This window comes from Alexandromys fortis, unplaced genomic scaffold, assembly GCF_014885135.2.
Source record: "Alexandromys fortis isolate MF-2015 unplaced genomic scaffold, M_Fortis_MF-2015_v1.1 scaffold_293, whole genome shotgun sequence".
Lineage (NCBI taxonomy): Eukaryota > Metazoa > Chordata > Mammalia > Rodentia > Cricetidae > Alexandromys > Alexandromys fortis.
Window position 1 is genome coordinate 848,305 of NW_026068177.1, and position 17,139 is coordinate 865,443.

The following is a 17,139-nucleotide window of genomic DNA, read 5'->3' on the forward strand; positions in this document are numbered from 1 at the left end:
CCCCTCTGGCACCAGCTGCTAGGCTTGCTCCCTTCTGGTTACATTGGCTTTGTTTTTCTCTGCCTCACCCCTTCTGGCTATAGGGATACCCCTGGGCTTCCGCACGAGCTGCCCATTCTCCCTAGAATGTTTTCCACCTGATATATATACCTCTCTCTCTCTCTCTCTCTCTCTCTCTCTCTCTCTCTCTCTCTCTCTCTCTCTTCCCCCCCCCCCTCCCACTCTCTCTCTCTGTGTTATTGACCCTGAGGAACTGAATGAACCTAGGACCTTGTGCAGGCTAAGCAGGCACTATACTACTAAACTATGTTCCCAGTCTTCTTTTTCAGTGTTTACTTTGAGCAGGATTTTCCCATGTTACCAGGCCTTGAACTTGGTATGCCTCCCAGGCAGGCTTGAACTTACCATCCTCTTACCTCAGTCAGTCTCTCAAGGAGCTGAGGTTACAAGCCTGTACACAGTGCTTCCTTGCCTGTCCTCCCTTTCTCTCTCCCTCCCTGGTCCATCTCTTTCTATTCCCATTTGTTTTGACATTGGGTCTCACTATGTAGCCTAGGATGGCCTGGAAACTTAAAGTCCTCCACCTCTGCAGCTCTACTGTGTGTGCCTCTGAGTCCCAGATGAGATGAGCATTCTTTTCATCTTTGTTTTATAGATGGAGAAACTGAGACACAGAAAGGCATCTTGTGCTTTGTATTGGCTAAGTCAAGTCAAAACCACACTTTTGGACTCATTTCTAGCTGAGTTTCAAGCTTTTCATGTTAGCCCCTTTGACCCGTGCGTCTGTCGTCATCTTGCCTTTTTTCTAAGGCTTCTTTATCTTGAATTCTTCATCTTTCCAGAAGCTCCTTTAGTAGCCTCACTCCATCAAGATCCTTCCTCAGCCTTCCTGAAGCCATCAGGAACTCAAGGCTGGGTCCTGTCTTCAGGCGACCACCCTCTGCTGTCCTAATTGTCCCACCACCCTTCAGCCGGAATGCACGCTATCCACCGGTCACTGCTGCTTGCCTGCATGCACGTGTCGTCCCCTGCTTCCTTCTCTTTAATTTTGAAGTCACATCTGACCTTGGTGTCCCAGCTATGTCCCCCCCCCCTTTTGTTTTTAAAAACAAGGTCCCATAGCTTAGGCTGGCCTTGAACTCCACTATGTAGCTTGAACTCCTAATCCTAACTGACCCCCCCCCCCGCCCCCATCCTGTTCTATTTTAATTGTTTCTGAAGTCCTGTGCTGCTGGGGATACTAGTAATCAAGACAGACACACACACCCCCTTTTAGTCTTCAGAGACAAATGTGAGACCAAAACATTATCCTCCCAACTCTCAGGGTTACGACAGGGTCTCACCGTGTAGTCCTGGCTGACCTGGAACTCCTACATAGACCAGATTGACCTGGAACTCACAGGGAACTGCCTCCCTCAAAACACAGATGCTCTCCAGAGATACTAGCAGCTTGAGTGGCCAGGGCTGGATGAGAGCAGCTTAGGGGGTTGTGGGAGTCTCTGGTATACAGTTGGTTAGATTTAGGGTATCAGAGAGGGCTTCCTGGAGGAGAGGACGTGTGAGCTGAGACCATGATAAGCTGTTTCCTGATTAAGATACACTGAAAAGAGAAGGGCCCGTGGAGTGTAGCTCAGAAGAGCCCCTGCCTAGAATCCCCCAGTGAGGGGCTGGGAGTGTGGCTCAGGGGTAGAGCCCCTGCCTAGAATCCCCCAGTGAGGGGCTGGGGGTGTGACTCAGTGGTAGAGCCCCTGCCTAGAATCCCCCAGTGAGGAGCTGGGGTGTGGCTCAGTGGTGGAGCACTTGTGGTGAGCTTGCAGGAGGTCTGGGGTGTCATCTCCATCTGGTGAACTGGGGGCGGGTGGAAACAGGATACTACATGCTTATGATAATAAAAGACAGTGTCAAGTAACCTTTATTCCAAGCACTGTGTTTGGGGACACCTGCTGTGTCACCCCAGGTGCTAGAGACACTTGTAACCCAGCAGTCTCCCTCCCCATAAGCTTCACTCCAGCTGAAATGCAGTGGGTAAGCCCCAGGGCAAGGGGGTGAGAATAGAACCAGAAACCCAGCGCTGTGCCTGGTGACTTAGGCCAGTGCCTTCACCGCTGAGTCGGTTTCCTCTCCTTTGACACAGACAACAGTCTTCCTGGGGCTGTTTTTAGGATTAAATGGGGTATGGCACACAGAGTCTTTGTCATGGTGCCTGGAATGTTCCAGGTGCTTAGTAAACAGGAACCTTGATTAATCATCTCCTCACTTCCTGGATCCCACGCTGTCCTACACCCTGACTCCCTGCTTAGCACCTGGCTCCCTCCAGTTTGCTGTCTGGGTCTGTGGAGAGCTGGGAGAGAAAACAGTCCTTGACCCTGGCGGCTGTGCAGGGTGAGCAGAACGCTTCCTTCCCTGTAGGCTATGGACTCTCCCAGTTCACACGCCAAGCTTGCTGCGCTCCTGATTCAGACGTGAAATAGCATGAAAGAGTTGATTGGGGCCTGCTGTGTGTTTCTTTTGAGCAGTGATGGGAATAGGTCCAGAGCCCTGTGCTGTGTCTTCACACTTCTGCTGAGCTACACCCCAGCCCTTCTCTAGTTTTCTGTTGCATCCCTCTCCTGGACTCTCCCTCCACCCCAAACTCTTTTTCTTTCCTTTCATCTCTCTCTCTACTATTCTTCTGTAGTTTTTCTTTTTCTCATTACATTTGTTGTGTTTAGGTCTAATGGCAGCTTCTGGTTCTCTGCTTCCAGTATGTGGGTTCTGGGGATTGAACTGAAAGTCTTCAGTTTGCCAGCAAGCACTTTTACCCCCACCTCCCACCCCCAGCATCTAGCTGGCCCTAATTTTTGTTATTCTGAAAGAGGATCTCCTGACACCAGCACTCAGGCAGGCGGGTGAATCTCTGTGGGTTCAAGGACAGCCTGCTCTAGGTAGAGAGTTCCAGGACAGCCAGGACTACTCAGAGAAACTCTGTCTCAGAAAACAAAAACAAAGCAGAGTAAATGAGTATTTTATTTATTTATTTTTGAAGCACGGTCTCCTGGGGTCACTCTGGCCTAGAAGCTGTGTAGACCAGGCTGGCCTTGAACTCACAGAGGTCTGACTGGGATTGGATTAAAAGTATGGGCCATGCCCTGCTGAGATTTTATTTTTGGAATTATGTCTTTACATGTGTTGGGGGGGAGGATGCACATGAATTTCGTGCCTATGGAGGCAAGAAAAAGGTGTTGAGTCCTGTGGAGCAGGAGTTACAGGCAGTTGCGAGCTGCCCCGTGATATCCAGTGTGGGTAACTGGGGTCCTCTGTAAGGACACTACATGCTCAACCTCTGCGCCTTCTCTCCAGCCTATCTATACAGTGGGGCTGGAGAGATGGCTCAGGGTTCAGATCGCCTGCTCATACAGAGGACCTGGATTTGGTTCCCAGACATGATGGTGTACAGCCATCCATAAACTCCAGTTTCAGGGGAGTCGGTGCCTTCTCACCTCCATGGGCCCCAGGCTACATATGGTTCGCATATGTGCATGTAGGCAAAACTTTTATAAACCAGATTGAATTTTTTTTTTTAAAGATCTACTATGGTAACAAATTGCCACCAAATCTGAATGATTTAGAACAGCAAAAGTTTACCTTTTTTGTGGGCTGGGGGTCCTGCTCTGTGCTGTCCCCCTTTAGGGGCCGAGGCGTGTTCCCTTGCCCAGCTCCCCACCTCCAGTATGGAGTTGAACATGGAGCATCTGAATTGGCTAGCAGCTTCCACCTGGAAGTAGCACTTCCTGTCACAGTTCACTGGCACAGCAAGTCCATAACCTCAGTTCAAGAGGACAAAGAGGGAGCTGGAGAGGCACAGTGGTTTCCAGAGGATCCAGATTCAACTCCCAGCACTCATGGGGCAGCTCACAACTGTCTGTAACTCCAGGATCCAACACCCTCACACAGACAAAACACCAATAAAATAAAAATAAATAAATTTAAAAAGGCAGGGGTGGCTGGAGAGATAACTCAGTGGTTAAGAGCACCGACAACAGCTCTTCCAGAGGTCCTGAGTTCAGTTTCCAGCCACCATATGGTGGCTCACAACCATCTGTAATGATATCTGATGCCCTCTTCTGGAGTGCAGGAATACATGCAGATAGAACACTATAGACACAATAAATAAATTAAAAAAAAAAAGAGGACAGCTGGGTGGTGGTGGCGCACGCCTTTAATCCCAGCACTTGGGAGGCAGAGTCAGGCGGATCTCTGTGAGTTCGAGACCAGCCTGGTCTACAAGAGCTAGTTCCTGGACAGGCTCCAAAAAAAACCACAGAGAAACCCTGTCTCGAAAAAACCAAAAAAAAAAAGAGGACAAGCCAGAACCTTTGGTGACCAGCCCTCTGTTGGTCACTATCATCTGCCTTGTGTCTCTCTCTGGTTGGCCTTTATTCCTCTGCTCCTGCCTCTATGGTTTGCTCCATATCTGGCCTTATTTAGAAGCTTGGCTTCACATTTGGTGACTGTGGGTTTTAAGGTATATGGATTTGGTGATTGCTACAGTAACCAGACCTAGCCTACCCTATCTTTCCTGATATGGCAAAAAAGTAATAGAGGCAGACTCTTCCCCACGAGCTAGTCTTATGGTCTCTGGACGAAGTGGGGTTCTATGACCCCAATAAGCTTGGGGACCATAGCCCCATGAAGCCCCCAGGAGGGTACTTCCCTGACCTTGACCATACCTCATGCTCACCCTCCCTACAGAGCAAACCCTGGAAGAAATTGAAGACGGTTCTGAAATACTCGCCCTTCATGGTCTCCTTCCATAAGCACCACTACCCTTGGGTCCAGCTTTCCGGACATGCTGGTGAGACTGGGGGAAAGGGTAGACAGACAGGCAGAGCTTGGCACGGGTGTGCGGACTAGGGAAAGCTCTGCTCTGTGTAGATTCAGTGTCTTTTCTATCACCGCGGTGACAGTCCCCACCCTACGGGGCTGCTAGGGGAAACAGTTGGCCTAGTCAGTATCTTAACTATTTGTTTTGAGACTCTGTTGCCCTAGCTGGCCTAGAATTTACTCTGTAGACCAGATTGGCCTTGGACTCAAAGATCCTCCTGCTCCTGCCTCCCAAATGCTGGGATTAAAAGATTGCACCCCCACACCTGGTGTGGCACGTGTTTATAATCCCAGCGTTTAGAAGGCTAAGGTAGGGGATTGCCAAAATAAAGACCAGCCTGGGCTACATAGCAAGACCAACAAAGCAAAGCAAAACTGTCCCTTTTGTCAAAAAAAAAAAAAAAAAAATTTGGAATTCCACCTTCTCCATGTATGTGCTCCAGATAATGCCAGTACTGTGAAAAGTATTTCCCTAGAGTCTTGTTGTGAAGTTGACACTTGCCTTGAATTCACTGTGTGTCAGTCCTCTCACCTGAGCCTTCTAATTTCTGGGACTATAGGTTCAAGTCACAGTGTCTAGCCAGAATTAATTTAGATAGACCCAAGTGGCTGGTCCCTGGAGAATCAAATGCAGGTCTCTTGTGGAGAGCCATGTTGTCAACTCAGATCTCACAGAGTTCCCTCAGAAGACAAGATCACTCATTCAAAATTACAAAACAGGGCTGGTGTGAGATGGCTCATCGAATATAGGCATTCTCTGTGCAAGCCTGATGACCTGAGCTGAACCCCTGGAAGCCATGTAGATGTTGAAGGAGAGAACCGCCTCCACAAGATTATCTTGGCACAGACTCGCCCCTAATCGCACCATGCACAGGTTCACACAGAATAATAATGAAACATTTTTTAAATTACGAAATTGGATCTGATGAGGTGGCTCAGTGGTTAAGAGCATGCATTGCTCTTAGAGGCCTGTGTTGGGTTCCAGCATCCATGCTGGGCAGCTTGCAGTCACTTGTAACTCCAGCTCTGGGGGATCAGATGCCTCCTTCTGGCCTCTGTGAACACTCTCACATATCCATACATATAAAAGTAAAAATAAATATTTTCTAAAATTACAAAATAAATAATGGTATATGCTGTAAATAAGACCCTGAATAAACAACGGAGAGTAGAAATAAGTAGAAATAAATCCATCTAAAGCCAGGCGTGAGCTGGGCACACCAGCCTTTAGTCCCAGCACGGGGATCTTTGAGTTCAAGGCCATCTGTCTCAGAACAAAAACAACAGAAAGGGAGGGAGAGACAGCATTGCTGGGGTGTCCAAAAGATGGCAATGGCTGGTATGATACATACCGGGAAATAGCGGGTGGCAGGTCTCGGTCTGACGCAGTCTCTTCTTGGTCTTGCTTCACACAGGGAACTTCCAGGCCGGTGAGGATGGTCGGATTCTGAAACGTTTCTGTCAGTGTGAGCAGCGCAGCCTGGAACAGCTGATGGGAGACCCCCTGCGGCCTTTTGTGCCTGCTTATTATGGCATGGTGCATCGGGATGGGCAGGCCTTCAATCAGATGGAAGATCTCCTGGCAGACTTTGAGGGCCCCTCTATCATGGACTGCAAGATGGGCAGCAGGTGGGATTGGGGCAGCCATGGGACAAGGTCAGGGAAGGTGGTGGATAATTTTGAAAAGAGGGACAAATCAATTCAAAGTACCTATATCAGTGTGTGTTCCTGCCAGTGGTGCATGAAGGTTCCAGGTGTGCTGGCCTGCCGTGATGCTTCCAGGTGTGAGGGTTCCAGGTGTGAGGGTTCCAGGTGTGCAGGCCTGCCATGAGGGTTCCAGGTGTGAGGGTTCCAGGTGTGCAGGCCTGCCATGAGGGTTCCAGGTGTGAGGGTTCCAGGTGTGAGGGTTCCAGGTGTGCAGTCCTGCCGTGAGGTTCCAGGTGTGAGGGTTCCAGGTGTGCAGGCCTGCCATGAGGGTTCCAGGTGTACAGGCCTGCTGTTCCTTCTTGGTATTCTTGGTTCTATCTTGGTATCACTTGTTTCATTAACTTAAACTACTGGATATATAATGGAATTACATTGTATTTGTGTATTTTTTGTTACTGTTTTCTTTTTCTTTTTGAGAGTATTTCCTGTAACCCAGGCTGGTCTCAACTCAACCTGGCTGTGTAGCCAAGGATAGCCTTGAGTGTCAGGTCCTCCGGGCTTCACCGCCTAAATGTTATCTATGATTGCAGACATATGACACCTTGAGGTTTATGCTGACGATGAGACCCCGAGGGCTTTGTGCATGTTAGGCAGGTAGCCTGCCAACTGAGCCACATTCCCAGCCCCTAAGCCAGAGTTTTACTTATTTGATTATTAGTTCCTAGAGCTAAGGACTCACTTTGGTTGTAGTGGTTCCTCAGTCAATACTGTCTTTTGTTTTATGTTGGTGCTGGGGGTTGAATGTAGGGCTTTGTTAATGCTGGGCAAGCCCTGTTAGCTACATCACTGAACTACATCCACAGCCCTGGGTTTGTTTGTTTTTTACTTTTGTTTTTGAGACCAGATCTGTTGTATAGCCATGGCTGGTGTGGAATTCAGTATGTAGATTCAGCTAGTCTCAGACTTATGGCAATCCTCCTGCCTCTGCCTCCTAAGTGTTAACATTGTAAATATACAACATGGTCTTAGGGTTTCTATTGCTGTGAAGAGACACCATGACCACCGCAACTCTTATGAAAGAAAACATTTAATTGGGGTGGCTCGCTATGGTTTCATAGGTTCAGTCCATTATCAGGACAGGAAGCATGGTGGCCTGCTGGCAGACATGGTGCTGGCTACATCTTGATCAGAAGGCAACATAAAGTCAACTGTGACTCTGTGAGTAGCTTGAGCACACGAGAACTCAAAGCCACCTCCACAGTGACACACTTCCTCCAACAAGGCCACTCCCTTTGGGGGCCATTGTTTTCAAACTACAACCACCATTCTTTCTCTTTTTTATTTCATATTCTGTATATAAATCCTTTGTTTTACGTACATATAATGCGCACACGAGAGAGAGAGAGAGAGAGAGAGAGAGAGAGAGAGAGAGAGAGAGAGAGAGAAAGAGAGGTATATTTTCTAAATTTCCCGTTTTCTCTTTTTTTCCCCTGGAACCGAGGACCAAAGCCATGGCCTTGCATTTGTCATTACACTCTCTTAATACCATTAATTCTAATAAGAAAAATCTTTGTTCTTTCCTCGAACCCTCTCCCAGTCGGGGCAGGTTACAGACACTTGGTGCTCTTCCTAGCGCCCATGTGGTGGCACAGCAGCTGGCACCTCCAGCCCCAGGGCCTCTCTGCCTGCTGCTGGCTTCCGAGGGCTCCTTCGTGCACATGGCGTCCATATATCCACACAGACTCACAGATAAATAACAAAATAGATAAGAAGTCTTGCCTTTAATTCCAGCTCTCAGAAGGCAGAGGCAGTTGGATCTCTATGAATTTGAGGCTAGCCTGGTCTAAACAGTAGTTCCAGACCAGGAAGGCCACATAGTGAAACCCTGTTTCAAAGTTAAATAAGAAAACTCTGGTGAGGCTTATGAGACAACTCACTGGGTAAGCGCTCATGCCACCCAGCCAGCCAGCCTGAGTTCCACCCCCAGGACCCGTGTGGTGTACAAACAACCAGCTCCTGAAAACTGTCCCCTTAGCCACATAAGCATGTTCCCTCTGCAGTAAAAGTACATGTTTTTAAAAATCTGAAATTTTTAAAATTTAAAAAATTTGCTGTGAAATTGGAAACTTTATACAATAATTCGAAAATCTGAAAACCTCAAAATCGGAAGTAATTTTGGTTCCAAGTATTTTTTATTTTAATTTTCCTTTTATTTATTTATTAAATTTTATGTGTGGGCCTGGTTTGTGTCTGTACCATTGTGTGTACCTTGTGCCCAAGGAGTCCAGAAGAGGGCTTCAGATCCTCTGGACCTGGAGTCACACAGACAGTTGTAAACTGCCATGTGGGTGCTGGGAATTTTTTATTATGTGTGCGGATGTTGTGCCTGCACATGTATTTGTGTGCCTTATACCCAAAGAGCCCAGAAGAGGGTGTTAGATCCCTTGGGACTGGAGCTGCCGATACTTGTGACCCACTTTGTGGCGCTGGGACTGGAACTCGGGTCCTCCGAAAGAGCACAGCGCTCTCAACTGCTAAGCCGTCTCTTCAACTCCTGGTCCCCAGTGTTTTAGATAAGTGACAGCCCAGCCAAGCGCCAATAAGCAGAATGTCAGACGTTGTTTTGTTTTGTTTGCCATCGTTAATGGCCTTGTGTGTGAAGAGTCTTTGTCTATTAAACAGCATGAAACCATTCTCCTGTTTTCTCCCATAAGCTTTGTTGTTTTAACTTGTGCAGTTTACTGGGTTTTGTTTGTTCTGTTGTTTTGAGATAGTCTCACTACACGTCTCTGGTTGGCCTTGAACTCACAGGCCAGCATCTGCCTCCAAGTGCTGGGCTCAAAGGCCTGAGCCTCCATCCCCGCCAGGAAGTGCGAGCCTTCCAGCTCTGTGCCTAATGGTTTGCTCTGTCACATCCTGTGTGCTCAGGACCTACCTGGAAGAGGAGCTGGTGAAGGCACGAGAGCGGCCCAGGCCCCGGAAAGATATGTATGAGAAGATGGTGGCAGTGGACCCTGCGGCCCCCACTCCTGAGGAGCATGCTCAGGGTGCAGTCACCAAGCCCCGATATATGCAGTGGAGGGAGACCCTGAGCTCAACTTCCACCCTCGGCTTCCGGATAGAAGGCATCAAGGTGAGGGCCAGGAGAAAGCCAGCTTGTTTGACACTCGGAGTTCTGGGACTGGAGCAGTGGACTGGCTTCATATGGAGCATGGGTGGCAGGGGATACTAGAAGGAAGCAGACCCATGTCTGCAGAGTCCAGACAGCCCGGTGTGGGGAAGGCCCCACTTCCCATCCCTGCGTGTAGCAGAGGCAAGTGAGGTTTCTTTATCTACTAGGACATCTTCATATACCAGCTTCTCTTTCCCCAAGTCCAGACTTTTCTGTGTCCCTGGCTTCCCTGACCCTCTTCCCTCCATTCTGGAACGAAGTGGCTGGAAGGGTCTTTGAAGTTATATTCCATAAATTAAATAGACTTGGAAAGCTGGGCATCATAGCTCACACCTTCCCTCCCCATGAAGAGGTTAAGGCAGAAGGGCAAGTGGCTTCAATCCGAGTTACAGCGTAAGTTCAGGACCAGCCGTGTCCTGAAAAGCTAAAAGAGAAAAAAGAGGCCTGGGGGGTGTGGCTCAGTGTTAGAAGACTAAGTTTGTGTGAGGCCCTGGGTTCAATTCTTAGCACTACACAAACAATACTAACCAAATAAAGACAGGAGCTATAGCGTGGTAATAGAGCACTTGCCTAGCACGTATGAAGGAGATGCTTGGCTCAGATCTCCACCCCTCATCTGTTTGAATAATTAATCACATAGTCAATAAGCGAAAGTGGCCAGGTGTGGTGGCTCATGTCTGTAACCCCAGCACTTGGGAAGTTGAAGCAGGGATTAGGAGTTTGAAGCGCAAAGAACTTTTGCTCATTTATTTTGTGGGCCCCAGGTCCTACATGCCCAGTGTCTAGGAAGTAGATACCAACACACGAGGCCTCTGAGGCTGAGGCGCGTAGTAGGTCTTGTCAAGTTGAATGAGGTAGTACACTTGGGAGAAGGAGGCAGGAGAACCAGGAGTTCAAGGCTAACCTGAGCTCCGCTGGGAGTTTTTCAGTCAGCCTCAGATACACAGGACTCAGTTGATGGACTGGCTCTAGCTGCTCCGCTAGACAGAAGCAGAATCGCGGCTGAAGCCAGCTCCCAGTCCCCTAACAGCCTGTTTTGCAAGATGAGCTCAGCCGTGACTGTTTTGTTAGATGTGGGAGGACAGGTTACATAAAAGTGTGGCAGGGGACTGGGTCGCGTTGGGCCAGGCAGGTGGACTCTTTGCCCTGAGTAGGGGTTATCTTGGCTGGTGGGGTACCCTAGGGGTACCTGAGGTTGCCCAGCGTTGGGGTGAAGCAGCACACGTGACTGCACTTCACCTCTTGCTTTGCAGAAGGCCGATGGGACCTGCAACACCAACTTCAAGAAGACACAAGCACTGGAGCAGGTGACGAAGGTGCTGGAAGACTTTGTAGATGGAGACCTTGGGCTCCTGGTGAGTGGGGCACTCATCTCCTGACCTAGCCACCATTTATTGTTGCTTCTGAGTCATGTTCCCTTGCTTTGGGCTGGGCTAGGTTGGGCTGGCCTGCTCCTGGCCAGTCTTGCTCAGAGTCTGCCGTCAGCTGGTGGCTTGGCTGAGACTAGCTGGCTTTTATGTCTACCTTGGTTCACAGTCTTATTCTGTCTGTTCAATATAGCAGGCTAGCCCGTGCTGTTCTCACCATGGGAGCAGGAAGCTAAGATAGCAGGTGTTTTGTGTGAGGTCCCCTGGTGTCTAGGCATAGATAGCAAGACCACATTCTGTTGGGAAGAACAGGTCCTATCATGAGAGAGACCAAGCCCAGCTTGGGGGAAGGGGAAACTGACTCCACCTCATGGGGGAGCTATGGGGATTGGTGGAACTCATTTCATCTGTCTCACTCTTGTGTGCACCACCTTAATGGCTTCACGCCAGTACTCCCTCTTCCCGCCACTTCCTTGGTTCCCTTTACCCCACCTTGACTGACTGTCCAGGATGACAGGGTGAAGTCTCATCTCAAGGTGGCTCACCAAGGGCTTGCTGCATTTCTTTGCTAATGACACACCCTCCCTCTCACACTCAGAGAAAGTACGTGGCGCGACTGGAGGACCTCCGCAAGGCTCTGGAGAACTCTCCCTTCTTCAAGACCCACGAGGTGCGAGCCCTGGGTGCCATAGGTGTATGTGACCTCCAGTTTAGGGGATTCAGGCAGGGAGGAGTGGGAGCATGGATTCAAGCCAGGCGGTCTGGGGATGAGGCTGACTCTTCTGTGTAACTTTGGTCTCTCCTCAGACTCTATTTCCAGGGCTGGGAGTCAAAACCAGGGTTTCTCAATCACTGCGCTGAGCATATCCCCCGTCCTTGCTTTCTTTCCTTTGGGAGAGTGGCATGGTCTTTTGAGACACAGTCTCATGTAGCCCAGAGTGGCCTCCTAGTCCCAATCTCCCTGTCCTAGCCTCCCACATGCAGGGATTACAGGGAAGAGCACCACTCCCAGCCTTCCACGCAGACAGTCTCATGTGTCGACACAGCCGGGGTGATGATCCCCACTCCTAGGACTGCTGAGGGTTGCGAGTCACTGGGAAGCAACATTCAAGATCTGTACTCAGGGTTCTTAGAAGCGGAAGCAGTGTGTGACTTAATGGTGTGTCTCTAGGTGCCTCCCTTGACATGCGGTTCTTGCCTTTTCTTTCTGCTCCTAGCCTTTCTCTTAGCATTGCTCTTTCCATGATTTTCTTTATTTGTGGGAGGACAGAGGACACGTGATGGTCTGTTTTCTCCTTCTAGCGTGTGGGTCCTGGAGAGCAAACTCAGGTCACCAGACTTGGCAGCTCGTGTCCTACCCACTGTGCCATCATGCCAGACCTGAGGGTGTCTTTTTTTTTTTTTTTTTTTTTTTTGTGGGTTTCACATAACTCAGGTTGGCCTCAAGCTTGCTGTGCTGCCTAGGGCAGCCTAGAACTCCCGATCCTGTTGCCTCAGCCTTCACAAGTGCTAGGATTGTAGTTGTCTGCCACTATGCGTGGTGTCACCCTGTGTCTCTCAGGCAGCTTGGATGATCAGCAGCTGTTTGCTAGTCAGAGAAGTGATGGCACCTCCTTCTTTCCCCCAGGCTCTTCCTCTGCCCCTCAGCCCTTTCCCCCCTTCTCTGACTTTTCTAGAAAGCCCTGAGCTGGAAGTCATGCCTGTACAAGTCTCGGTCCCAGCTCTGCCTCTCCTTAGCCTCCTAAGCCCGAGCAGCCACTCCGGGAGGCTCCTGGAGTGTGAGTGACAGCGGCAGCCATGTGGACACTGATGAAGGTTAAGTAGGTTAGAGCCCAGCCCATGGTAAACCATCATGAGTGCCAGCTGTCATCATCATGTTTGTTTTGATCAAATGTCCCTGTTACTATCTTCAGGCTTCATGTGGAAGTCGAGGCCTCTCCTCTCCTTCTGTTTGGTTTTGATGGCCTAGTGTCTTGCCTCCATCTGAAATATGAAATTTCACATAGAAATTGGCATTTCTAGTTTCCCTAAGACATAGCAGTCCTAGATGCTTGCCAGTATCTACATGCAGCAGTATCCAGGCCTGAGTGGTGTCTGCCTCTTTTCTGTTTGGTGCTGGGGATTTGAACCCAGGATCTCATGTCTGCCAGGCAAGTGCTCTACCACTGAGCTACATTCCAGCCTCACACCCTCCACTATTTTATTGAGATGGGTTTATATAGCCCCGGCTGGCCTGGAATTCGATGTGTAGCTGAGGATGGCCTGGACTCTTGATCCTTCTGCCTCCACCTCCTGAGTGTGGGGTTGTGGATGTGTGTCACCATGCTTAGGGGCAGACATGCTACCAACTGAAATATAGCCCCACACTCATTGTGTAGACTAGGTTAGCCTCTTTAAGGTCTTATTTTGAGACAGTTCTTACGTTGCCCAGGTTACCCTTGAGCTCACTCTGATCGAGGCTATAGGCCTTGAATATTTTCTGTCCTCCTGCCTCAGCTTCCCAAGTAGCTAAGACTAAGGCCTGTAATCATGAGGCCTGGCAGCATCTGACTCTCCAGACAGGCTCCTGTTCACCTGGCCAGGAACTGAGGTCTGGGAGCAGGGCAGTGTTGAAACCTGCTGTAAGACAGATGGAGGTGCGGGGGCCTTGTGAAACCTACATTAGATGAAGGGAAGGCAGCAGCTGTTTGTTTGTTTGTTTATAAGAAAGCGTAACTTTAGGCACATGCCTTTAGTCCCAGTACTTGGGAGGCAGAGGCAGGTGGATATCTGTGAGTTCAAGGCCAGCCTGGGCTACAGAGCAAGTTCCAGGACAGGCATCAACACTACACAGAGAAATCCTGTCTCAAAAAACAAAACAAAAAAGCATAACTCCCTGTTGACTTTGGAGTATGTGAATGTCGGATGGGGTGTGTATGTGCCATGGCACTCTTGTGGAGTCATTTCCCTCTTCTGCCGTGCGGGCCCAGGACTTGAGCTTAGGTCATCAGGTTTGTTTTGAGCCATCTCACCGGGCCATTTGGTTTTGAGGTAGAGTTCTACTTTGTAGCCTAGGCTGGCCTTGAGCTCGTAGACTTGAGCTTGTCTCTGCCTTCTGAGTGTTGGAATTAAAGGTGTGTGTTGTGTCACCATGACTGTTTAGTGTCTTTTTTGAGACAACTTTTTATTACTCTGGAGCTTTGGCAGCCTGGGGCTTACTACCTAGCCGGGGTTAACCTCAGATTTGTGGCTGTCCTTCTGCATCTGCCTTACAAATGCTTGGATTGTGGACATGTGTCACCACACCTGCTCAGCAGTGACTGTATCTAAGACAAGTAAATCCAAGCACCACTAACAACCCCCACCGAGGTGTGCACAGCCCCCACCGAGGTGTGCACAGCCCCCACTGAGGTGTGCACAGCCCCACCAGGTGTATTTCAAGGCAGACACTGGGAGGCACTTTCTGAGCCTGTGGGTTGTAAGGTGCTATGTGACCCCAGGAAGTAGTGTTACCAACTTCCCCATTCTACAGACAGGACACCAAAGCCAAAGGAAGGAAGCCACTTGCCTAACGTCATCAGCCACAGCCCACTGGGCATAATAAGCCACTGCCCTATTCTGGAGAAAGTTTTCCCTCTCTCTCTTCTATCTGATCTGAGTTCTCTGACCCAGTCACAACCCTGATACCATTTGAGTTTGTGCTGTGGCTTAAAAAATGATGACAGCAAATAGCCCAGAGTGCTGGTTCACACTGTTCTAGCACCCGGGAAGAGGAAGCAGTCGGGCTGGGAGTTCATGCCAGCACAGGGGGGAGGTGGAGGCAGGAGGATCTCAAGTTAAGGGGATTCTTGGCTGTATAGATAGCTGACGGCCATCTGGGACTATTTAAGACCCTATCAGACAAACAAAAAATGAGAGATAGAAAACGGAGGCAATGGGCTGGGGTGTAACTTAGCTGTGAACTCCTGCTTAGCTTGTTGGAAGCTCTGGGCCATCCCAGAATACACACACACATGATAACTTGTAACATTTATTGTGTATTTGTTGTGTTCTAGGAACTATTTGAAATGCCTTGAGTGTGTAAATTATACTGTTATTCTGTTTGCATCTGTGGAAGCAGAGCCACAGAGAGGGTAAAATGCTTGCCTAAGGCTACATAGCCTAGAAGTAGCAGAGTCAGGATCTGAACATGGGCAGCCTGATTCCTGAGTGTCTGCTTTACTGCTCATTGGGGAGTAGACTGGTGGTGCCTGCTCCTCTAACCTCTTCTATCTCACTATTACAGGTGGTGGGCAGCTCCCTTCTCTTTGTGCAAGACCACACTGGCCTGGCCAAGGTCTGGATGATTGACTTCGGCAAGACAGTGACCCTGCCTGACCACCAAACGCTCAGTCACAGGCTGCCCTGGGCCGAGGGCAACCGTGAGGATGGCTACCTCTGGGGTTTGGACAATTTGATCCACCTCCTTCAGGGGCTGGCCCAGAGCTGATCTCATCTGCTGCTGCTAGGCTCACTTGCAAGATAGCATGTGTCTGGCTGGAGGAGCCCTAAGATATTGTCGGGCTTGAGGCTGCTGATGGAAGATGAGGTACTTCAAGGTGTCACCAGATCAGTGTGGTCTCAGCTTTGGGGGACCTGGAAACACTGGGCTCCCTTATAAGTGGGGAACAAGACAGGTAGAGGCATAGAAAGAATTAGCAGAACATGAATGGCGTATCCTGATCAGCTAGGAAGCTTCCAGGGGAGTACCAGGGGCCATGGCTAGAACCACGAACCCTCCCTGAGCTGGCTTTCTGAGCGCAGAGCCTCAACAGGTTAGCTTCTGCTCCCCAGAGGATCAGGCATATTTGTGAAGACCTGCAGGAGCTACTTCCACCTAGGGCAGTGACAGCCTCACCTGGATGTAATTCAAGTGCTGAGAGGAGGGTGTGACATGGGACACCTGCTGATGCTGCCCTAGGCCTGATGCTACAGTGTGGGAACACAGCTCATCCTCCTCCGTGCTGAGGCCTGGAAGGATCCCTTGTTCCTCTGTGGACTCTTCAGGCTGCTGCAGAGCCAGACCACAACCACGTCCACCTGTGCCAGCACTGTAACCGTCTTCCTTCCTTGGTGCACTAGCTCTGGCCTCAGGGCCTCTTCCTTCTGCCCAGACCCCGGGGCTCTCCAGTGAGGCAGGGGAGGAGGTTTCTCCTTGGGAACTAGAGCTGCCTTGCTTCACTGTGTAAGTGTCCCTACCCACACACAGAATGAACTGCCAGGTTGCCCAGAAGCACAAGTGAGTGGGGCTTCTGGCCCTTGCCATGGGCTACCTGGTTCTAACCAAAGACTGGAGTACTCTGGAACGGGGCAGAAGCCACTCTGTCTCTGTGATGCAGCACCTCTCCAGAACCTTGGCTTCTTGGCCCACACAGATGGGCTTGGTGAGGACAGGAACCTACCTACCTCTTCCCTAAGGCCTAACGTCTTCCAGGGCCAACATGTCTTCCTTTTCTACTGACTTTATATATATTTATAAACGAGATAGTTAGCTGGGGTGGTGTCAGTGAATCCAGGCAAAATGACTTTATTGGTCCTCCCGCCCACAATGGCACCCCAATAAACAGGACAAAGTCAATGCTGTGGAATTTTCTTGGCATCTGGGTATGTGGACTCAAATTCATATTCTTGGGCCTTCATGCTGGGGTGGGATAATGGGGTAGTGGTTACCTTGGGAGAGGAAGGCTGAGGAGGTCGCTCACTCATTTAAGACCCCAAAATGCCATTAATTTTTTTAGATTAAAAAAAAAACAAGATTTATCTTGTTATCCGGGCAGTGATAGTGTGCACATTAATCATAGCACTCGGGAGGCAGAGGCAGGTGGATCTCTGAGTTCAAGGCCAGCCTGGTCTACAGAGTAAATTCCAGGACAGCCAGGGATACACAGAGAAACCCTGTCTTGAAAACACACACACACACACATCTTTAAAGAAAAAAAGATTGGTATTTGTATGTGTGTATATGTTAACTATTTGTGTTCAGGCACCTAAGGAGGCCAGAAAAAGCTCCTGGACCCCCTGCCCCCAGGAGTTGGAGCTACAGGTGGTTTGGAGCTGTCTAATATGGGTTCT

General features: G+C 49.6%; 1 protein-coding gene and 1 long non-coding RNA gene across 3 annotated transcripts in view; both read left to right on the forward strand.

The window, feature by feature from the left end:
- Positions 1-16,645, forward strand: part of Itpkc (inositol-trisphosphate 3-kinase C) — a 21,386-nt gene extending 4,741 nt beyond the window's left edge. The window contains exons 2-7 of one of the 2 annotated variants that reach the window (XM_050129058.1): positions 4,732-4,834; positions 6,279-6,492; positions 9,439-9,643; positions 10,936-11,037; positions 11,648-11,719; positions 15,314-16,645. In XM_050129058.1, the coding sequence (XP_049985015.1) occupies positions 4,732-4,834; positions 6,279-6,492; positions 9,439-9,643; positions 10,936-11,037; positions 11,648-11,719; positions 15,314-15,517 (900 nt within the window). In that variant the 3' untranslated portion in view covers positions 15,518-16,645. The remainder of the gene's footprint in view (positions 1-4,731; positions 4,835-6,278; positions 6,493-9,438; positions 9,644-10,935; positions 11,038-11,647; positions 11,720-15,313) is intronic. The other variant, XM_050129059.1, reaches the window with a different exon arrangement.
- Positions 6,499-9,430, forward strand: LOC126492573 (uncharacterized). Its single transcript, XR_007589638.1, has 3 exons — positions 6,499-6,645; positions 6,704-6,739; positions 6,797-9,430. It is a non-coding gene; the product is annotated as an uncharacterized lncRNA (long non-coding RNA).
- Positions 16,646-17,139: the final 494 nt, after the last annotated feature.